The sequence below is a fragment of the Oscarella lobularis genome, chromosome 1, assembly GCF_947507565.1.
Source record: "Oscarella lobularis chromosome 1, ooOscLobu1.1, whole genome shotgun sequence".
Taxonomy (NCBI): Eukaryota; Metazoa; Porifera; class Homoscleromorpha; order Homosclerophorida; family Oscarellidae; genus Oscarella; species Oscarella lobularis.
The window spans coordinates 872,800-893,549 of record NC_089175.1 but is presented as its reverse complement, the minus strand read 5'-3'; the positions used below and the strand labels follow the sequence as shown (position 1 = coordinate 893,549).

General features: G+C 42.9%; 4 protein-coding genes across 8 annotated transcripts; 3 read left to right on the top strand and 1 right to left on the bottom strand.

Annotated features, from left to right (window-relative positions):
- Window positions 1–764: 764 nt before the first annotated feature.
- On the top strand, window positions 765–3,165 carry LOC136189945 (acetyl-CoA carboxylase 2-like). 4 transcript variants are annotated; one of them, XM_065978019.1, is made up of 8 exons: window positions 765–911; window positions 968–1,430; window positions 1,480–1,578; window positions 1,627–1,715; window positions 1,781–1,818; window positions 1,881–1,961; window positions 2,029–2,479; window positions 2,535–3,165. In XM_065978019.1, exons 2-7 carry the CDS (start codon window positions 1,109–1,111, stop codon window positions 2,030–2,032), a joined length of 633 nt encoding a protein of 210 aa, XP_065834091.1. In that variant the 5' UTR covers window positions 765–911; window positions 968–1,108; the 3' UTR covers window positions 2,033–2,479; window positions 2,535–3,165. The 4 variants fall into 4 exon arrangements, with proteins under 4 accessions (XP_065834091.1, XP_065834106.1, XP_065834099.1 ...); XM_065978034.1 differs by having other exon boundaries at window positions 968–1,092; window positions 1,144–1,181; window positions 1,230–1,430; window positions 1,781–2,479; window positions 2,535–3,162; XM_065978027.1 differs by having other exon boundaries at window positions 968–1,181; window positions 1,230–1,430; window positions 1,781–2,479; window positions 2,535–3,164.
- LOC136189839 (uncharacterized) lies at window positions 2,810–7,647 on the bottom strand. Its single transcript, XM_065977871.1, has 12 exons — window positions 7,569–7,647; window positions 7,016–7,182; window positions 6,948–6,962; window positions 6,301–6,467; window positions 6,079–6,247; window positions 5,852–6,004; window positions 5,507–5,800; window positions 5,359–5,453; window positions 3,508–5,293; window positions 3,417–3,451; window positions 3,029–3,365; window positions 2,810–2,984 (listed from the first exon to the last, which is right to left on the bottom strand). The coding sequence occupies exons 6-11, from the start codon at window positions 5,899–5,901 to the stop codon at window positions 3,064–3,066; spliced, it is 2,562 nt and encodes an 853-aa protein (XP_065833943.1). The 5' UTR covers window positions 5,902–6,004; window positions 6,079–6,247; window positions 6,301–6,467; window positions 6,948–6,962; window positions 7,016–7,182; window positions 7,569–7,647; the 3' UTR covers window positions 2,810–2,984; window positions 3,029–3,063.
- A 1,851-nt stretch (window positions 7,648–9,498) lies between these two features.
- Window positions 9,499–10,345, top strand: LOC136189983 (large ribosomal subunit protein uL22m-like). Its single transcript, XM_065978053.1, has 5 exons — window positions 9,499–9,690; window positions 9,741–9,806; window positions 9,856–9,933; window positions 9,985–10,048; window positions 10,100–10,345. Exons 1-5 carry the CDS (start codon window positions 9,499–9,501, stop codon window positions 10,321–10,323), a joined length of 624 nt encoding a protein of 207 aa, XP_065834125.1. The 3' UTR covers window positions 10,324–10,345.
- A 42-nt stretch (window positions 10,346–10,387) lies between these two features.
- On the top strand, window positions 10,388–20,654 carry LOC136189796 (acetyl-CoA carboxylase-like). Of its 2 annotated transcripts, XM_065977824.1 has the most exons (64): window positions 10,388–10,500; window positions 10,557–10,613; window positions 10,663–10,791; window positions 10,842–11,043; window positions 11,095–11,193; window positions 11,246–11,355; window positions 11,415–11,525; window positions 11,582–11,634; window positions 11,690–11,957; window positions 12,015–12,074; window positions 12,119–12,210; window positions 12,265–12,334; window positions 12,387–12,550; window positions 12,606–12,756; window positions 12,814–12,917; window positions 12,979–13,131; window positions 13,180–13,254; window positions 13,316–13,381; window positions 13,432–13,516; window positions 13,576–13,619; window positions 13,672–13,762; window positions 13,809–13,880; window positions 13,932–14,009; window positions 14,061–14,129; window positions 14,191–14,310; window positions 14,360–14,549; window positions 14,598–14,722; window positions 14,776–14,889; window positions 14,943–15,050; window positions 15,101–15,190; window positions 15,242–15,298; window positions 15,352–15,465; window positions 15,520–15,626; window positions 15,681–15,786; window positions 15,851–15,946; window positions 16,002–16,058; window positions 16,114–16,155; window positions 16,212–16,349; window positions 16,402–16,479; window positions 16,539–16,628; window positions 16,696–16,767; window positions 16,815–16,906; window positions 16,967–17,078; window positions 17,132–17,218; window positions 17,275–17,343; window positions 17,406–17,474; window positions 17,528–17,602; window positions 17,663–17,722; window positions 17,767–17,838; window positions 17,889–18,068; window positions 18,127–18,297; window positions 18,345–18,455; window positions 18,506–18,572; window positions 18,625–18,701; window positions 18,758–18,878; window positions 18,937–19,130; window positions 19,184–19,319; window positions 19,376–19,553; window positions 19,607–19,799; window positions 19,860–19,925; window positions 19,981–20,081; window positions 20,140–20,209; window positions 20,256–20,392; window positions 20,446–20,654. In XM_065977824.1, the coding sequence occupies exons 1-64, from the start codon at window positions 10,444–10,446 to the stop codon at window positions 20,570–20,572; spliced, it is 6,729 nt and encodes a 2,242-aa protein (XP_065833896.1). In that variant the 5' UTR covers window positions 10,388–10,443; the 3' UTR covers window positions 20,573–20,654. The 2 variants fall into 2 exon arrangements, with proteins under 2 accessions (XP_065833896.1, XP_065833889.1); XM_065977817.1 differs by having other exon boundaries at window positions 12,119–12,334.
- The last annotated feature ends 96 nt before the right edge of the window (window positions 20,655–20,750 follow it).

Here is a 20,750-nt window from a genome sequence, read left to right as displayed (position 1 = left end):
AGTTTCTTTAGCGGGAAAGCATCCGACATTCGGCAATCCCAAACCGAAGATCATAAAGGAATCCGACTGGGAAGAAATAGAAAGACTCGGAAAACCAGAAAACGATAAAGTGGTGAGCAGAAGCTTCTTTTTGTCGTCTCCAAATTCACCGTGGCTCAACAGACGATCTATGCGAGCCGTCGACAAGTGAAAGGAAGTCCGTGGAAATTAAATTTAGTAGCAAAGCAGGTAGAACAAAAAATGTGGACACACAAAATTCAAATATTCGAATTCGTTCAGATTCGCCGTCTTCCCGTTGACGAAGCAGTCAGGCAAATGCAGTTTTCACCCAAAAGAGCAGCCAAAACAGTTCTAGAGGTCTAAATGCCAAGAAAATTCAAGTAGAGCGGACTCTAAATCGACCAGTTTATGTATTAAAAGACGCCAAACAAAGAGGCTGCAGCAAATCCGGTGGAATAGAGCACTTATACATTGGTAAGCAAAAATTATTGATTGCAATTTTTTCATGCATGTTTGTATTGCTTAGACGAATCGTACGCTGGAAAGGGTACGTACAAGAAAATGATCAAATATCACGGTCGAGGAAGACGCGGAATCATGCACAAGCATTACTCACATTATTTCCTCAAACTAAGAGAAGGCACGCCTCCTCCGCCCAAAACAAAGAGAACAATGCAAAACCATAAAAGCACAAAAACCAAAGACCTTTGGTTGAGAAAGACTTCATTGTCCATACCAAATTGCCTCTAATTGATGACATAATTGAAGAGTACTTTGTCCATCACGTGCATCTTTGTTTCTTTCGCGAAAATAGCCTCGTGTTCTCCCTCGCTCGAAAATTCGCTGGCGTCGATATGGCGGCTCGTCAATCGTCTCCGCGATCGCACAGAGGCTCGAGCACTTCAAAAGAGGTGTGCAGCGGTCAACGCATACGCGTCGAGTCCGTATAATGAAAAATATGACGCAGGTGGCCACTCCTGCAGAATTCGTGCAGCGATTCGGCGCCAAAAAGGTCATAGAGAAGGTTCGTCGTGCAGCAGAGACGCTTTGAAGTCGTTTAGCCGATTACTTTGGTGTCAATTGCAAATAACGGTATTGCCGCCGTCAAATGCATTCGATCGATACGAAAATGGGCTTACGAAGCGTTCGGAAACAAGAAAGCGATTCGATCCGTCGCCATGGTCACACCGGAAGACCTCAACGTAAAATAATAATTAAATTGAATTTAGTTCATTTGGCGAATGCCGAATATATTCGAATGGCTGATCAATTGGCTCACGTGCCAGGAGGCGCAAACAATTACAATTATTCGAACGTGGACGTGATTGTGAACGTAGCAAAGAGAGAATCAGTTCATGCTGTTTGGGCGGTATGGGGACACGCCTCCGAGAATCCAAAATTGTTGCAGAAAAATGGAATCATTTTTATTGGTGCAACCTCCACTAATTGGACTATAGTATTATTGATTTATTTTTACAGGACCACCTGAGGGTCCTATGAGAACTCTGGGTGACAATTTCGCTTCTACAATTGTCGCTCAATCTGCCAACGTTCCCACGATGCCGTGGAGCGGATCAGGTGAACTAAAAGCGACGTCATTTGTTTTCTTAGTCTCTTATTTCTAAGGCATTCGAATGGAAAACGCCGAGCATCTAAAGCGGGAAGGCCTCTCGTCGTCTCTGAAGATGGATGTCGAAAATGGAGTACATTCTCCAGTACGTAATAATTGAGAAATCGATTTCATAGATTAGAAATAAATTTGAGTTCCCACTGTTTGAAGCCTTGGCTGGAAGAAGTGGCAATGGAAATCGCAAAACGGTTATTAAATCGGAAGACTTCGCGACGGCGTTTTGACAGACACGCTAATAATCAATATTTAGATTACCCAATATTCATCTTCAAGGTTGGAACCGAAATGCCTGGCTCGCTAATTTCATCATGAATGTGCAGAACAGTGAAACGTGCAGAACAGCATGTCATTTCATAAGTAAATGAACATTAATAATATGACTATTTATTTTCTCAAAGCTGACGAATATGGCAACGCAATCTCGTTGTTTGGATGCGAGTTCTCCATTCAACGACGACGTCATCAAAAAATTGACGGCGGCCGGCAACGAGACGTTGAATCAAATAGAAAAGACCGCCGTTCGATTGACGAAAACGTCTGGAAACGTCAACTCGGAAACCGTCAAGTATTTGTACATGAGAGATGGGCAGTATTATAATTTTTTGGGAATTGAATCCTCGTCTGCGGGTGGGTTACATGCAATTTTTTCAAGATGAAAACAGAGGAAGGACTGGCAGAGAAATGTTTTACGCTTGATAGAATCATGAAGGAGCGCTGATTGCCTGCACAGAGGAATTCCCATACCATTAGCACCACAAATCAATTCAGTTATATAAAAAAATACTCTTTTCATACCTGTCTTTTCACGGAAGATCGCGCGTTCTAACAATTCCTGACACGAGTCATAGGGTCAGTTGCATTTAAGAACTCTGATTTAGAGCTGTACCTATTTATGGTTGTATAGATTTATGGCAGAAATGAAGACTTGAAGGGGCTAATGAGTCTCGCCTAAAGGGATTTCTCTGAAGATGGGACAAGAGCTGCGTCTCATTCCAAAAGCGTGCACTAATCTAAGGAAGCTCAGGTATCTGCCGTTATAACGGCAGATACCTGCTGTTTTTAACGCGTGACTCCTCCATTTCATTCTCCCTGCTGTCTTCTTTGATTTACCTGTAACCATAAAAAATGTGATTTAATCCTCTGTCACAGCCTAAACGCTTTGTCAGAAAATGACAATAGTTGAGGTGGTGGCTCCGGCAATTCTGTATTTCACAGTCGTCAAGATTCTATAGTGATGCACAATGAAACTAAATAGAACAAAGTCAAACACCGTTTATCACCAACAAACAAGGCCGTCAAACAATACCAGCAGAACGCATACAAATTCCAGCTACGCAGTTACGATACTATATACCTAAAACAAGAACGTGACAATGAAAAAAATTACCATGGCCATACCTGTGCTATTGCAATGAAATAAGAGGCGTCAGACGTTATTGCACGCCGTCAGGATCACATTTGAAAACGTCCGATATCAAGGCGCCGTAGCCTTCCTTTTTCAAAGCAAGTATGAGCTGTCTTCTTGTGGCTCTTTTATGATACTTTTGTGCCCAGGCGTCGAGCATTGCTTGAGCTCGATCTCGATTGTTTTTCTTTTCTTCAAAGCCGTCCAAGTCATTGGCTCTAAACTTTGGGTCGGGCCCAAGAGCCTCTCCAACATGCCTCCATTTAGCCCTAATTTCTTTAGCTACATCAATTCGTTCATCATCAGAGACAACGTCGTCGAGAGATGAGCCTGACGGGAGCATGTAGACAACACTTAGGAACGAATCAAAAAGACACTTACCGTCTGTCTGAGAACCTTCTGTAAAGCATCTCATCCTTGAAGTGAAACAAAATGTTAGCATATTTTAAACATAACATACTTTAAACCTTACCTTGGCGCTGTTTTGAACCACAGCTTCATGCAATCAAGCTCATCCTCATTTAGCTGACTGGCTCCGTCAGTCAGCAGGGTCCACATTGTCGTTTCCATTGAAAAGTCTTTCATTGAAGCGAGGCTTTTCAACAGAGCAGAACTGTCTTCGATTTTCTTCACTTGACAATAGAATTCCTCCTGCAATCCCGCCATGCCTCGTTGTTTTGCCTCATTCACGTTCTTGATCAGCCACTCGCGCAATTGGCTGCAACGCGATTGAAGACGAGCCTTCTGCTCTTCTTTCAGTGGCTTCTCTTCATCAACAGAGAAAACTGTTACACTGATGCAATTTCTCGAGCCTTGGTAGAGAAATTCTGCGTTCACTCCCGGCGACAATGGGAAAATGAGTCTATTTCTCTTCAACGGCACGGCGGACGAGAGACGGTAATCTCGAATAAGACGAGTAGCCAAGCGAAAGAAGAGCGCTTCGGGGAAGAATAAGACGTCCTTAGCATAGACAATAAGCGGAAATGAAAACGACGCTTTCTGAATGAACGCTTGGCTGTATTTTGTTTCCTGCGTAAAATCGTCCTGTAGAAAGCAAGGAGCATAGTAGCCTTGCTCTTCTGATCCTTCTTCCTTTTCTACGAGAACGTCAAAATGACAAAGGATGCTTTTTGCTGATGCGTAGTCCCGCTCTTTAACTTGGGCTTCACTCAACAAGTAAATTACCAACTTATGAGAAAGAAAGCCAGAATCAATGGCTATTTCCCAGTCCGCGCCAAGATTGGCTGGAAGATTCGATTTAGAGTGTACTGAACCAACAAAAGAAACCAAGAGATTGAATAGCCAATTGGAATCATGAAAAACAATGTTCTGAAGCTGCGGAACGTCTGGGAAATAGTAAACAGCACCCACATGAGTTAGGTGCAACAACGCCTTTGTCAATTCCTCATCATCAAAAATGCGACATTTCTCCGCAACTTGTTTTACTTCCTTGAGCCTTGATACAGAGCGTCCTGTTATTTGCTCGAGTTCGCCCATTGCGTCTTCAAATTTCAGCCAGCGTGCTGGTTGTCTCTTTTGTTTCTCCCAGTAGGCATCTGTCATTGTGCCAACTCGACTTCTAATATCCTTGGCAGTGGGATCTTCCTTGTCTGTACCGGAAGTCTTGTTCTCAACGAGGAAAAAACCCAGTCCCGACGATGGACCTGACGATGGACGAACGAAATGACATTGACAGGCTTGTTTTCGAAATAATTCTTCAAGACGTTTATCGTTTTCGCTAATGAAATCAACGACAGACGCTTCGCCCTTCGCGCATCGAGCTGCGGCTTCCTCAGCTTCCCAGCGGTGAGTTGCAATACGGAAAACCGCCGGAAATTCGACTCTTTCTGCCTCGCCAAGAAATGCACCATCCTGTTGCTCTACAGGATGAGCGATGTGCACGGAAGAAGACCAATGTTTGAGAAAATCGCCGTTTGTCTCCATTCGGCAAAGTTTCTGTTCAATTGGATTAATGTTCTCGCCTTCCAATATTCGGTAAGTCGACTTTGCTTCGTCCGTGAGAAGCTCGGCGCCGTTGAAAACGAGCATGTAGACGGAGAGAGCGCCGGGAGGCATGAGCGCCACATGAGCCGCCAAAAACGGCTCTTGCCCTCCGAAATCGCAAATTGTCATTAGGGTTACCTTCGTCTCATCGCCGAATCGAAGATGATCGTTTATTAAAGCTTCTACTTTAGCGAGTTCCTCTTCGTTCAGCTTCACTTCGTCGCGGCTAGACAGCCTAGACTCGGAGCTAGAGTCTAAAAGACGAAAGACGAGCTCACCATTACGCGCGATAGTCAACTTTTTCGTCGCGTTTTCAAACCTTCCGTGCAGCCAAACATGCGCTTTATACGTCTCCACAGACGGCCGAAAACTGATGTTGATGAACTCACGACGGATTTCCTCGCGACTCTCTTGCTAAAAAGTCCGAAAACAACTTACTCGATCAAAGCGTTCTTATAGAACATTACCTTTTCACGTCTAATTGATCCGTGTTTGCATTTCCAAAATGCTCATTCAGCGTCTTTTTGTGCTCCTCTCGAGTCAATAGCTGCCACTTACCTGAAGTGGTGCCGCCTTGAGACTTAATCATAGTAACAGCCTTCCGAAGGTCGAGGCCACACGTGCTCTCCTGTTCTTCAAACTTCTCACCAAAGAGAAGTCGAACGAGGCACGTTTTTCCAACTCCATCCTTCCCGATCACATTTAGACGAACTCGAGCCACTTTCACGAAGCCCTCGCTCAAACAAGAATCTTGCAAATCCCTAAAATAAAGTTGAAAATTATTTCAGTTTTTCAACTACAATGAAACTAGCCTTTCCACTATTTCTCTAAACAGGTAACATATTAATTTGAGTTCAGACATCTCTATCTAAATTCAATCTTACCTCCTAACCGTTTCAGTAATGTAAATCAAGTCGCAAATTAAATGTCAGTGGAAGATTTCAATCTAGAGTGAATCTTACCGCCTGTTCATGCGTTCCAACGTACAAAGGAACGCGAATTAATTTGAGTACAAATCTCCATCTACACTCAGACTTACCTTTCCAGATCTTCTCTAAACTCAAGACGCAAATTAATTTGAGTACAAAATCTCCATCTACACTCAGTCTTACGTGAGTCTATTCGTACGTTCCGACGTACATCAAGACGCAAATTAATTTGAGTACAAAATCTCCATCTACACTCAGTCTTACCTTTCCAGTTCTTCCCTAAACTCACAAATTAATTTGAGTACAAAATCTCCATCTACACTCAGTCTTACTGCCTATATTCGTGCGTTCCGACGTACATCAAGACGCAAATTAATTTGAGTACAAAATCTCCATCTACACTCAGTCTTACGTGAGTCTATTCGTACGTTCCGACGTACATCAAGACGCAAATTAATTTGAGTACAAAATCTCCATCTACACTCAGTCTTACGTGAGTCTATTCGTACGTTCCGACGTACATCAAGACGCAAATTAATTTGAGTACAAAATCTCCATCTACACTCAGTCTTACCCGAGTCTATTCGTACGTTCCGACGTACATCAAGACGCAAATTAATTTGAGTACAAAATCTCCATCTACACTCAGTCTTACCCGAGTCTATTCGTACGTTCCGACGTACATCAAGACGCAAATTAATTTGAGTACAAAATCTCCATCTACACTCAGTCTTACCCGAGTCTATTCGTACGTTCCGACGTACATCAAGACGCAAATTAATTTGAGTACAAAATCTCCATCTACACTCAGTCTTACCCGAGTCTATTCGTACGTTCCAACGTACATCAAGACGCAAATTAATTTGAGTACAAAATCTCCATCTACACTCAGTCTTACCCGACTCTATTCGTACGTTCCAACGTACATCAAGACGCAAATTAATTTGAGTACACAATCTCCATCTACACTCAGTCTTACCTTTCCAGTTCTTCCCTAAACTCACAAATTAATTTGAGTACAAAATCTCCATCTACACTCAGTCTTACTGCCTATATTCGTGCGTTCCGACGTACATCAAGACGCAAATTAATTTGAGTACAAAATCTCCATCTACACTCAGTCTTACCCGAGTCTATTCGTACGTTCCGACGTACATCAAGACGCAAATTAATTTGAGTACAAAATCTCCATCTACACTCAGTCTTACCCGAGTCTATTCGTACGTTCCGACGTACATCAAGACGCAAATTAATTTGAGTACAAAATCTCCATCTACACTCAGTCTTACCCGACTCTATTCGTACGTTCCAACGTACATCAAGACGCAAATTAATTTGGGTACAAAATCGCCATCTACACATTAGTCTTACGTGAGTCTATTCGTACGTTCCGATGTACATCAAGACGCAAATTAATTTGAGTACAAATCTCCATCTACACTCAGTCTTACGTGAGTCTATTCGTACGTTCCCACGTACATCAAGACGCAAATTAATTTGAGTACAAAATCTCCATCTACACTCAGTCTTACCTTTCCAGTTCTTCCCTAAACTCACAAATTAATTTGAGTACAAAATCTCCATCTACACTCAATCTTACCGCCTATATTCGTGCGTTCCGACGTACATCAAGACGCAAATTAATTTGAGTACAAAATCTCCATCTACACATAGTCTTGCCTTTCCAGTTCTTCACTAAACTCAGAAATTAATTTGAGTACAAAATCCTTCATCTACATTCAGTCTTACCCGAGTCTATTCGTGCGTTCCGACGTACATCAAGACGCAAATTAATTTGGGTACGAAATCTCCATCTACACATAGTCTTACTTTTCCAGTTCCTCCCTAAACTCACAAATTAATTTGAGTGCAAAATCTCCATCTACACTCAGTCTTACTGCCTATATTCGTGCGTTCCGACGTACATCAAGACGCAAATTAATTTGAGTACAAAATCGCCATCTACACTCAGTCTTACGTGAGGCTATTCGTACGTTCCGACGTACATCAAGACGCAAATTAATTTGGGAACAAAAATCTCCATGTACACTCAGTCTTACTCGAGTCTATTCGTACGTTCCGACGTACATCAAGACGCAAATTAATTTGAGTGCAAAATCTCCATCTACACTCAGTCTTACCGCCTATATTCGTGCGTTCCGACGTACATCAAGACGCAAATTTATTTGAGTACAAAATCTCCATCTACACTCAATCTTACCTTTGCAGTCCTTCCCTAAACTCCAAATTAATTTGAGTACAAAATCTTTATCTACACTCAGTCTTACTGCCTATATTCGTGCGTTCCGACGTAGATCAAGACGCAAATTAATTTGAGTACAAAATCTCCATCTACAGTCAGTCTTACGTCTCCAGTTCTTTCCTATAAAATCCCAACGGAAATTAGTTTGAGCAAGAAAATGTTTATGCAGTTAATGCTACCTGATACTACTCGTGCGTTTATTGTCAGAATACTATTAGTAGGAAAACTCTTACTGCTGTCAGTCTCACGTTTTAAGTTCTTCCCTAAAATAAATAAATAGAGACACATAATAATGCAAGAAACCTTCAGCAGTACCATCTACAGCCTTACCTTGCTCTGTTTATGCATTCAAGCGTAATTCAAAAAGCAAAATAATATTGATTTAAGTAAGAAATCGTCTTTTACAGTAAGGTTCACCTCTCCATTCTTCCACAAATTAATTAAATTGAGTAACAACCCTTATCTAACGCAAAATAAAGACAAAATTAAAATTAGCTAATCCGATCCCACGGCGATTCTTTTTGCAATCAAGCGCAAAAATAATGTACTGCGCAAATTCGGTTTCTTTTATCCCTTTTGGAGGATTGCTAGAAGTGCCAGGAATAAAAGCCACCCAGTCAAGAAAATTTCGGGTAGGCGTTGCTCAAAATTCCTTTGCTGACTACCTATATTGCTTTTAAGTCACGTGCATTCTCAACAGCTGTTAAAATGATGAAAATTTTTTGATAAATTGTGTTTTAGCATCAATATGCGACATCATGCCTAGACGCCACTTTCTACGTGCTCCTGGCCTCTACCAACGTCGTTCACAGCCTTTTTTCTAAGTAAGTAGTCTGCACCGTACTGGCGATGAGCGGAGACATTCACAGCACGGCTCAAATGAGCCGAGCAGTCAAGAATGACAATAACAGCTAGGCGGGGTCCCAGCTAGGCGGGGTCCCAGCTAGGCGGGGTCCCAGCTAGGCGGGGTCCCAGCTAGGGCTCAATGCTGTGCCTGAGTTTTACCATGCACGTTTCGAATTCGTATTACCGAACTGTGTAGAGGAGTCGGTTTCGCACTTCGCCTACCTAGAAGGAGTAATTATGCGCGCATGCTCAGCATATAAGGCGTCTGCAGAGCTCTGCATTTTTCTATTTGAAGAAGACTTTATAAATTCTCATACCAGCTAGTTTCTTGTCAGAATACAGAATACACAACGCACAAGTTTACAGAATCAACCAATGGTAACTCTGTAGGCGTGGTGCACAAAAAAGCCCGTATAGAATCATGATGTTGGTTGCCCGAATTGTGTCTCCGGTCCGCAGACTTCTCCCAAACCTGAGTCAGAGAAGCTTTTACACGACTGGGGTTTCTTTAGCGGGAAAGAATCCGACATTCGGCAATCCCAAACCGAAGATCATAAAGGAATCCGACTGGGAAGAAATAGAAAGACTCGGCAAACCAGAAAACGATAAAGTGGTGAGTAGACGCTTCTTTTTCCCGTGTCCACATTCACCGTGGCTCAACAGACGATCTATGCGAGCCGTCGACAAGTGAAAGGAAGTCCGTGGAAATTAAATTTAGTAGCAAAGCAGGTAGAATAAAAAGTGGACACGCACAATCCAAATATCCGAATTTGTTCAGATTCGCCGTCTTCCCGTTGACGAAGCAATCAGGCAAATGCAGTTTTCACCCAAAGGAGCAGCCAAAACAGTGCTAGAAGTAATTGCCAAGAAAAGTCAACTAGATCGGACTCTAAATCGACCAGTTTAGGTATTAAAAGACGCCAAACAAAGAGGATGCAGCAAAGCCGATGGATTAGAGCACTTATACATTGGTAAGCAAAAATTATTGATTGCTAATTTTTTTTCATGTGTGTATTGCTTAGACGAATCATACGCTGGAAAGGGTACGTACAAGAAAATGATCAAATATCACGGTCGAGGAAGACGCGGAATCATGCACAAGCATTACTCACATTATTTCCTCAAACTAAGAGAAGGCACGCCTCCTCCGCCCAAAACAAAGAGAACAATGCAAAACCATAAAAGCACAAAAACCAAAGACCTTTGGTTGAGAAAGACTCCATTGTCCATACCAAATTGCCTCTAATTGATGACATAATTGAAGAGTACTTCGCCCATCACGTGCATCTTTGTTTCTTTCGCGAAAATCCCGTATAGCCTCGTGTCTCCCTCACTCTTCCTCGCTCGAAAATTCGCTGGCGTCGATATGGCGGCTCGTCAATCGTCTCCGCGATCGCACAGAGGCTCAAGCACTTCAAAAGAGGTGTGCAGCGGTCAACGCATACTCATCGAGTCCGTATAATGAAAACTATGACGCAGGTGGCCACTCCTGCAGAATTCGTGCAGCGATTCGGCGCCAAAAGGGTCATAGAGAAGGTTCGTCGTGCAGAAGAGACGCTTTGAGGTCGTTTAGCCGATTGCTTAGGTGTTAATTGCAAATAACGGTATTGCCGCCGTCAAATGCATTCGATCGATACGAAAATGGGCCTACGAAACGTTCGGAAACGAGAAAGCGATTCGATTCGTCGCCATGGTCACACCGGAAGACCTCAACGTAAATCAATAATTAAATTGAATGAGTTCATTTAGACAATTAATTATTAGGCGAATGCCGAATATATACGAATGGCTGATCAATTGGCTCACGTGCCAGGAGGAGCAAACAATTACAATTATTCGAACGTGGACGTGATTGTGAACGTAGCAAAGAGAGAATTGGTTCATGCTGTTTGGGCGGGGTGGGGACACGCCTCCGAGTATCCAAAATTACCGGAAACCTTGCAGAAAAACGGAATCATTTTTATTGGTGCAACCTCTACTAAACTGGACTATAGTATTATTGATTTATTGTTTACAGGACCACCTGAGGGTCCTATGAGAACTCTGGGTGACAAAATTGCTTCTACAATTGTCGCTCAATCTGCCAACGTTCCCACAATGCCGTGGAGCGGATCAGGTGAACTAAAAGCGACGTCACTTGTTTTCTTAGTCTCTTATTTCTGTCTAAGGCATTCGAGTGGAAAACGCTGAGCGTCTTCTCAAAGCGGGAAGGCCTCTCGTCGTCTCTGAAGATCGATGTAGAAAATGCTTTGTTGAGTCAGCAGCAGCTGGAATCAAAGTACGTTGTTCCTACGTTATTTTCCTGTACGTTATTATTTTGAGAAATCGTTTTCATAGATTGCAAATCAAATTGGATTTCCAGTGATGATCAAAGCGTCAGCTGGAGGAGGTGGCAAAGGAATTCGCAAGGCAGTAAAATCAGAAGACTTCGCGACAGCATTTCGACAGGCATGCCTATTATCAATAATTAATTAATTAAACTACCCGTAATATTCATTTTCAAGGTTCAAGCCGAAGTGCCCGGCTCGCCAATTTTCATCATGAAACTCGCAGAAAAGTACGCGATTTCATTAGTGAACATAACATTATATCAACTATTTATTTATCTCAAGTTCGCGGCATCTCGAAGTGCAAATCCTCGCTGACGAATACGGAAACGCAATCTCGTTGTTCGGACGCGATTGCTCCATTCAACGACGCCATCAAAAGATCATCGAAGAGGCGCCAGTGACGGCGGCCGGCAACGAGACGTTGAAGCAAATGGAAAAGGCCGCCGTTCGCTTGACGAAAATGGCTGGATACGTCAACGCGGGAACCGTCGAATATTTGTACACGGCAGACGGGGAGTATTATTTTTTGGAATTGAATCCTCGTCTTCAGGTGAGTTATATAAATACGATAGTTTTTTTTTGATTTGTTGGGGGAATTTCTATATAGGTTGAGCATCCTTGTACGGAAATATTGACGAATGTCAATTTGCCTGCAGCGCAACTTCAGGTATTAGTTTTCAATAATTTCTAATTATTTAACCTTGCTTTTAGATTGCGATGGGATTGCCGCTGCATTGCATTAAAGACATTCGGCTTTTGTACGGCAAAAAACCGTGGGAATCTTCGCCAATTGATTTTGAAAAGTACAGTCTTTGTGTGAAGAGACTTTGTGTGCTAACTTTACCTTTTTTTCTCAGCCCGGATCCGGAGCCTCGTCCCACCGGTCACGTCATTGCTGCGCGAATAACAGCCGAAAATCCAGACGAGGTAATTACCGTTTAGTAAGTATGCCATGGATTTGGTTTAGTGTAGCGTATAGGGCTTCAAACCGAGCGGCGGAACGATTCAAGACTTGACTTTTCGTAGCAGTAAAAATGTTTGGGCGTATTTTAGTGTCGGAACGTCGGGCGGACTGCACGAATTCGCCGACTCTCAATTCGGTCATTGTTTCGCCTGGGGAGAAGACAGAGAAGCAGCCAGGACGTAATGTTATTAAATTCCCAATTTTTTTCTTTTATTTTGGAGTTCTCCTTTGAAGGAATCTCGTCGATGCGCTGAGTCAGGTGTCAGTGCGGGGAGATTTCAGAACGACGGTCGAATACCTCATCAAATTGCTCAAAATGAAAGATTTCGTGGGTAACGCAATTAACACGACGTGGCTCGATCATCTCATAGCGGAAAAGATGCAGGTGCACAGTAGCACGCATTCACTTAGAAAGAACCTTACACCAAATTTTGCCCAAAAGGCCGAAAGACCTGACGAAATGGTCGCCGTCGTGTCCGCCGCTCTTCACATAGCCGATTCGACGTTTCATAAGCGATTTAGTGAATACGAGCACTCATTAGCTAGGTAGGTATTCGTTTAGGCCAAGGTTTTGAAATTCCAAACAAAGTCCTTCTTCTCCTCTCAGAGGTCAAATTATCAATGCAGAATACTTAATTAGTGCAGTGCTAGTCGATTTGATTTACGGAGACGTGAAATATTCGCTGCAAGTGAGTCAGAGCGCAGCGAACTCTTATTTTCTACTCCTGAACGATTCCTGGATCGAGTTGCCGATTCACAGGCAAGGACTTTATCCCGCAATTCGCCTTTAGCTACTTACTTTTCTTAGAATGTCAGATGGAGCGATCGTTTTTTCTTTGAACGAGAACAGCTACAACACGTACATGAGAGAAGAAGTAGTCAGGCACGCTTTTTCATAAAATTAACCCATTTTTGAGATGAGAGAACATCGTGCGTATCTTTAGTTACCGTGTAATCATTGATGACAAGACGTGCGTTTTCGACAAAGAAAACGATCCGTCGTTGTTGAGGTTAGTAAAAAAGAAAAAATTGAAAAATTCGACTTATTTCATTTTCGCAGATCGCCTTGCCCAGGAAAATTGATGCAGTATTTGGTCGACGACGGAGGGCATATATTTGCTCACGACTCATATTGTGAAATCGAAGTAGAAAATTTGATTTAGTTCAATGCGACGAGAGCAACTGATTTTTTTGATTTAACTAGGTCATGAAAAACGTGATGACTCTTTCGGTCGACGACAGTGGCTGGTACGTATTCTCCAACTCGACAAACCCGACGTCGAGACTCTTTTCCCCACAGTGTGCATTACGTCAAGTATCCTGGAGCGATTCTAGATGCAGGGACCGTAATAGCTCGACTGGATTTGGATGACCCGACCAAAATCAAAAAGGTGCGTTATTCGTAATTTGACCTCATCTCGTTTTTTGTTTATGAAGGCTAAGCCTTACGAGGGAAAATTTCCATTTGGTCAAACGAGCTTCAACTCGAGCAAGGCGACAGTCAGTCAGGTATAGATTCTATCTAGGCAACGACACCGACACGTTTACACACGTACGCAGACTTTCAGAGTCGCTAGAAAAGTGCTCGAAGACGTCTTGAACGGATACTGCATTCCCGAACCTTACGCAACAGCCAAGGTTTCTATCAGTCTCGTAGCCACCACGAATAATCGTCATTGGGCGAATTAGGTGACGGAAGCGATTGAGAAACTCATGACTTGCGTTCAAGATCCGACGCTTCCACTTCAAGAAATGCAGGTCTCGTGTTTTTGCGGCGCATTTTTTTAAAAGGAGAGTTAGCACGTTCTTTTCTTTCTAGGACATTTTGTCAACTATTTCCGGACGAGTTCCGGAAAAGGTCGAAAGGCAAATTAATGCTCTTCTCTCTCAGTATTCGGACAACGTTACGTCGATTCTTTCTCAATTTCCAAGCAAAAAGGCAATTAGTACTCCTCAGTTTCATCATGAAATCATCACCATACACATAGATTACGAGTGTCATTGACGGATATTCGGCGGGCTTGAATCGTCGTAGCGAAAGAGACGCATTTTTCATGAACGTCGAACAAATCATTCAACTTTTGCAAAGATACAGACAGGGAGTTCGAGGCCACGCCAAATCTGTCGTTCTCTCTTTATGGAAACAGTATCTGGACGTCGAGACAATTTTCAATACCGGTACATTTGCACATACGTTATCCGCTCGTTTCTATAGTTTTTCTTTAGGAAACTACGAAAAAGCCGTTTCGGCTATGAGAGAAACGAATCGAGAGAATCTATCCCTAGTCGTTTCTTCGGTTGTTTCTCATCAGCAAGTGGCAAAGAAAAACTTTCTTGTGGCCAGATTGATTGTATGAAGTCTATGACGTGGCTCTGTCTCTACCGTGCATTCGTTCTTATCTAGGATAAGTTTTCCGAGCAGAAGAGCAACTTGACTGACGACGTTCTGAAGATCTTTCAGCAATTCACCAACTTGAATAATCAGAAAAACGCTAAAGTCGCTCTCAAAGCGAGACAGGTTGATCTCGAATTTAAATATAAAGTCGTAGATTTTATTGCAGTTTTTATTAGATAATGATCGAGTCTAGTCAGCCGTCAATCGAAGTACGTCACAACGAAGTCGAGACGCTATTTCTCAGCGCTCTTTCCAATCCCGATGGAGCTGCGGACGTTTTAGGGGTAAAATTAAATTATGATTTTAGATGTCTCTGAAAAGTGCGTGTAATCAGAAACTAATTCAATCCGAAACGACTCTTTTTGACGTTCTGCCGAGCTTCTTTTATCACAGCAGAAACGAAATACGAACAGCCGCTTTGGAAGTATAGACTAAATCTTACTAAACCAATCTTTTGCGATGTGATCTTCTCTAGGTCTACGTGAGACGAGCCTACACTGCCTACGAGATCATGTCTCTAAATCATATACAGGTATATTTGTATATATAATGCTAAGTCTCTTCGTCTGATGTACGACGCTCTAGTCTGATGGCGAGGGACAGTCTGTTGTCGAGTGGCGTTTTCTTTTGCCTCAGTCGCATCCCAATCGGCTTCGGATGACAAGGAGGAAGTATTCCGCTTCGTCCTCTATTCCAAAGGCACTGCCTTCTCTTTTATACGCGTTTCTTACGTGAATAATTGGACTGATCTAGGTGGCTAGTTTGAGTGAAGCGTTGGACTCGTACGGAAGCGAAAACGAAACTCCTTGCGAGAGAATCGGTGTAATGGTTGCGTGTGACTCTCTCGAAGAATTCGGAAAGTAATCAATCCCAAATATATTTTGCAAAGCGAGAGTTCATTCGTACGACTATAGGCATTTCAACGTCATAATTCAACGATTTTCTGAGAGTCCGCTGAGGTCGCCTTTGTCGTCTAGAAGCAGCAGTTCTACTAGCATCGTTTCTGAAAACGTGGACGATGTGAGAGTGCACGGAAGAGTCTGTCTCTAATCAATGAAAAGTGCACGCCTCTTTTTTCCTTTAGGATTCTGAACCTAAGCACATTCTCAGTGTTGCGTTGTCGGCCGAGTACATGGAAACGGAAATTCCTAAGCCGATTTTGAGTTTTATAGCTGATTTTGTACGTCGTGCATCCGAACGGGCTACTCGTTCACTGCACTACTTTTGTTTCGCAGTCGCCAATGATGAAATCAGTTGGAATCCGTCGCATAACGTTTCTGCTGTTTAAAAAGGTATTGGAGCTCTTTGGTGTGACAGCACTCCGATGAAATTATATTTTGCGTACAGGGTCATGCTCTAAAGTATTTCACGTTTCGTGCCAGCACAAACGTAATATTGATAATCCTCATTCTGTTGATATACGTAAACAAGGGGGTTTCTTCTAGTATACTGAGGATACCATCTATCGTCATCTCGAACCCGCTTTGGCATTTCAACTGGAGATGAATAGATTGTCCAAGTTTGATATACAGGCTGTTCCGACCTCCAATCACACCATGCATCTATATCTTGGCTCAGCGAAGGTGCCCCGAGATTTTCGTCACTGGTCAATGTTTAATTTTTGAATTTTTAAAGGTGAAATTAGGTCAGAAAGCGACGGATCACAGATTGTTTCTACGCTCCATTATTCGTCATTCGGATTTCGTTACCAAAGTAACTGATGTCTCTCACCCACTCTCTAATGTTAGCTATGGAATTCTCGCTCGTGCTAGGAAGCGACGATCGAATACATGGTGAGTGAAGGAGAAAGAAAAATTCTTGAAGCCTTGGACGTGCTTGAGTTGTGTTTCAACAATCCTGACGTAATGGCGTAAATCCTCTTTTTTATTAATTAAAAAAAGACTAATTTTCTTCTGTGCGTTTTTTTAGTTCAGCAGAACGGACTGCAATCACATCTTTCTCAATTACGTCCCTCCTTTTATTATAGACGATCTTGACAATGTACGAAATTGAGGATTATTAGAATTTATCGTCACTTTTATCATTAGGCGCAAAACTTTATTTTGCCTATTGTTCTTCGACACGGAAAAAGACTCTGGAATCTTCGAGTGATGCAAGCAGAAATCAAACTTTCAATTAGGTATTATTAATTGAGAACATTCGCGACACATTGCTTCTACTCTCGCCTTCATCTCTCAAGACTTCAACCCAACGGCAGTCTCATCCCCGTTCGTCTTTTTGTCACCAACGAGTCGGGATTCAATCTCGAAATGCAAATCTACACAGAAGTTCGAGACCCAAAGACAGGCGTGGTAAGAAAACATTTTCATCTGCGCCATTTTAATTAATAAATAAAATATTCAAGATGACTCTAAACTCTTACGGACGTCGTCCAGGTCCCCTGCACGGATTGAATCCATCGGCACCGTATTTACCAAAGGATTATCTGCAGGTGCAATAAAGTAGCCTCGAGCAAAATTATACCAGTGCTAGGTCTCTTTTATGTAGTCGAAGCGTTCGACTGCACACGATAACAATACGACGTACGTCTACGACTTTTTGGATTTGTTCAAACAGGTGATGGGCTATTTTTTACTTGCGTTCGTCATCTCTTCTATTGTAAGTGTACTTTGCATTAGGCTTTGATCAAAACCTGGCGATCTTATCAGCAGCAAACGAATAGAAAAGAAGCAGCGCCAAAAGAAATCGTTAGTTGCTTCCTACAAAGTGCATGCCCTCCTAGTAATACTTTTCGAAACAGTTTAGAGCGGTCGAACTCGTTTTGGATCAGCAAAAACAACTCACGGAAATTTCTCGACTTCCCGGCCACAATGACGTAGGGAAACCTTTTTTAAAAAGGCGGCTTTGTTTAGTTATTCGCGACGTTCTCTTCCAGATTGGAATGGTCGCGTGGAAAGTCGACATGATCACGCCGGAGTGTCCAGAAGGGCGACAGGTAGAAATTCCTCTGACGAACTAACTTTCTGACCTTTTGTCTAGATTATAATTATCGCCAATGATATTACTCACAAAATCGGATCATTTGGTCCCCAGGAAGACTATCTATTTCAAGTAAGTAGATAAATTTATTGAATTGACTCCGTTGCACTTCTCGAATTCAGCGAGCATCCGAGTTGGCTCGCACTCTCGGCATTCCGCGCGTCTACATCGCTTGCAACAGCGGCGCTCGCATAGGACTCGCCGAAGAAGTGAAACAGGTGTTTCGAGTCGCCTGGAATGATCCTCAGCATCCGGACAGAGGAATCAAGTACTTGTACTTGACTCCGAAAGCCTTTGGGAAAGTGAGTATACGAAAATTATATCTGTTGTCTTGTCTAAGTTGGGGATATCGTCTCTCAGATGCGTCACAGTGTGAATGCTGAACTGATTGAGGAAGATGGCGAATCTCGCTACAAGATTATTGATATTATTGGAGAAGAGGATGGTCTAGGTGTTGAAAATTTGCAAGGATCTGGAATGATTGCCGGCGAAACGTCGAGAGCGTGCGACGAAATTGTCACGCTGAGTCTGGTAAGAATCATCGTTTGGTAATTATTGGGATTGACTGAGTTGATTAGGTGAGTTGCCGGACAATTGGAATTGGAGCCTATCTCGTTCGATTGGGCCAACGCGTAATTCAAGTCGAATCCTCCAATATTATTCTGACGGGAGCAGGAGCTTTAAATAAGGTAATTTAGAAAAAAATTTCAAAAAAAAGAAGATGACCAATGTGGATCAGGTTCTGGGAAGAGAAGTGTATACGTCGAATTTCCAACTAGGCGGTGTCCAAATCATGCACAACAACGGTCAATTTAATAGCTCTATTAATCTGTTTGAGTTTTCACGCGTCGTTTACAGGCGTGAGTCATCTCATAAGCACGGATGACTTGCAGGCAGTGAGAGCTACAGTCGAATGGCTTTCATACATTCCACCGGTATGAGGCCGACCTCTTCATCAAGTCTTGTATTGAAACTGCGTTTTCTTGTCTAGGCTAAAGGCGCTCCTTTGCCTTGTCTCCTAACAGGCGATCCAGTTGACAGAGAAATCAACTTTGCACCCTCCAAAGCTTCCTATGACCCTCGTTGGATGCTTGAAGGCCGTCAGGATCCAAGTGGGGATCCACAGTTGCAACGATATTTCTCTCTCTCGAACACCGTTTCGCTTTTTAGATGATTCCTCGGTTTGGTTGTCCGGCTTTTTTGACCGAGGCACTTTCGTGGAAACGTTGAGGCCCTGGGCTCAAAGCGTTCTGTGCGGACGAGCTAGATTAGGCGGCATCCCCGTCGGAGTCATTGCCGTCGAAACGAGATCCGTCGAATGCGTCGTTCCCGCCGATCCCGCCAATTTAGACTCTGAATCCCAAGTAGGAGTGCTAAATTGGTGGAAGTCAATATTCGCTGATTTCTGTCCCTCCAGGTTCTCACGCAAGCCGGCCAAGTCTGGTATCCCGACTCAGCTTTCAAGACAGCGCAAGCAATCAACGATTTTAACGGAGAAGAACTCCCACTGATGATATTTGCCAATTGGCGAGGCTTTTCCGGTGGAATGAGAGGTAAAATGCCCAAAAGAATGTCTTTAATGAATTCATTGGTCATCATTTGCTTTTAGACATGTATCAAGAAGTGCTCAAATTTGGAGCGTTGATTGTGGACGCTTTGCGAAAGTACAAGCAACCCGTGCTCGTCTACATTCCTCCCTATGGCGAACTTCGAGGCGGCGCCTGGGTCGTTCTCGATCCGTCAATCAATCCCGATAGCATGGAGATGTATGCAGACAAACAGAGCAGGTAAAAAAACTACAGGAAAAAAAGCTTGTTTTTTGGATCTATTGGTTCAATAGGGGTGGAGTGTTGGAGCCGGAAGGAACTGTCGAAATCAAATTTAAAATGAGAGATGTTATAAAAGCGATGGACAGATTGGATCCGGAATGCATCCGAATCAGAGCGACGAAAGTTTTTTTGGATGAAGGGAGACGAGAGCTAGCTAAGCAGCTAGACGCTCGTCACAAAGAATTGGAGTCTGCTTATCACGAAGTAAGGAAAGCTTTTTATTTATTTATGTATGGCACATCATCTTTTCCCAATTTGCTCTAGGTTGCTTTTCTGTTTGCTGACTTGCATGACAAGCCTGGAAGAATGCAAGAGAAAGGAGTCATAATGGTTTCGTGAAATCAGTAAAACTGCTTGCACGCTTTTTAATGATTTGCGTTTGCAGGACGTTTTGGATTGGCCAAAGTCGAGAGAGTACCTCTATTGGCGTCTGAAGAGAAAACTGATGGAACAGGATGCGTTGCAGAACATCATGAAAGCGGACAGGTAATAGTCTCAAATTTTATAGAGATATTGTATTGGCACCAACTTTTTGTGTCTCTAGTACTCTGTCTCGCAGTCAAGTGACATCGATGCTGCGACGATGGTTCATCGAGGAACATGGAGCTATTAAAGTAAGCAGTTCGGTTCGCACATGCAATGACTTCAATGCCCCTCAAGGCATATTTGTGGGATGATAACAAAATCGCAGTCGATTGGCTACGCCAGCAGATGACGAAGAAAGAAGGAGGCCAATCCGTTATCTCGCAAAACATTAAGTTTGTACGAAGGGATTTTGTACTACAGAAGATTCGAAGGTTGAGATCTCCTCCCCCGCCCTATTAGATGATCTGACTCTCTTATGTTTCAGCTTGGTGCAAGATAACCCTGAGGTGGCTATGGATTCGATTATTTATATTGCTCAGCACATGACACCCAATCAGAGAGCGGAACTTTCTCGTGTTTTAGCTACAATGGACACGACTTCGTCGTCGTAAAGTGGTCACATATTTTTGTCGAAGTCTTCTTGATTGGTATTCGTAGTATTTCTATACACGTGTATCTTTATTCTGACTAAGAGCGAAGGCTTTGCCGTTTTTTCTTATACATGTAAATGAGATCTCCGCAGAAGGTGAAAGCTCTGGCGCACGTGATATTTTCCGGCTGGTGACGCAG

What these genes read in the sequence shown, in the direction of transcription:
- LOC136189839 (XM_065977871.1), bottom strand. Translation starts at nt 5,901, where the DNA reads ATGTCTGAACTCAAATTAATATGTTACCTGTTTAGAGAAATAGTGGAA. An exon ending in CATGTTTGGCTGCACGGAAG is followed by an intron (nt 5,294 to 5,358) that starts GTTTGAAAACGC and finishes TTCGTCTTTTAG; the next exon opens with ACTCTAGCTCCGAGTCTAGG. An exon ending in AGAAGGTTCTCAGACAGACG is followed by an intron (nt 3,366 to 3,416) that starts GTAAGTGTCTTT and finishes TGCTCCCGTCAG; the next exon opens with GCTCATCTCTCGACGACGTT.
- LOC136189796 (XM_065977817.1), top strand. Translation starts at nt 10,444, where the DNA reads ATGGCGGCTCGTCAATCGTCTCCGCGATCGCACAGAGGCTCAAGCACT. An exon ending in CTCAATTTCCAAGCAAAAAG is followed by an intron (nt 14,311 to 14,359) that starts GCAATTAGTACT and finishes CCATACACATAG; the next exon opens with ATTACGAGTGTCATTGACGG. An exon ending in TTATAGACGATCTTGACAAT is followed by an intron (nt 16,768 to 16,814) that starts GTACGAAATTGA and finishes TTTTATCATTAG; the next exon opens with GCGCAAAACTTTATTTTGCC.
- LOC136189945 (XM_065978010.1), top strand. Translation starts at nt 1,109, where the DNA reads ATGCATTCGATCGATACGAAAATGGGCTTACGAAGCGTTCGGAAACAA. An exon ending in AAATGGAATCATTTTTATTG is followed by an intron (nt 1,431 to 1,479) that starts GTGCAACCTCCA and finishes TTATTTTTACAG; the next exon opens with GACCACCTGAGGGTCCTATG. An exon ending in AAAATGGAGTACATTCTCCA is followed by an intron (nt 1,716 to 1,780) that starts GTACGTAATAAT and finishes CACTGTTTGAAG; the next exon opens with CCTTGGCTGGAAGAAGTGGC.
- LOC136189983 (XM_065978053.1), top strand. Translation starts at nt 9,499, where the DNA reads ATGATGTTGGTTGCCCGAATTGTGTCTCCGGTCCGCAGACTTCTCCCA. An exon ending in AACCAGAAAACGATAAAGTG is followed by an intron (nt 9,691 to 9,740) that starts GTGAGTAGACGC and finishes GTGGCTCAACAG; the next exon opens with ACGATCTATGCGAGCCGTCG. An exon ending in TAAATTTAGTAGCAAAGCAG is followed by an intron (nt 9,807 to 9,855) that starts GTAGAATAAAAA and finishes GAATTTGTTCAG; the next exon opens with ATTCGCCGTCTTCCCGTTGA.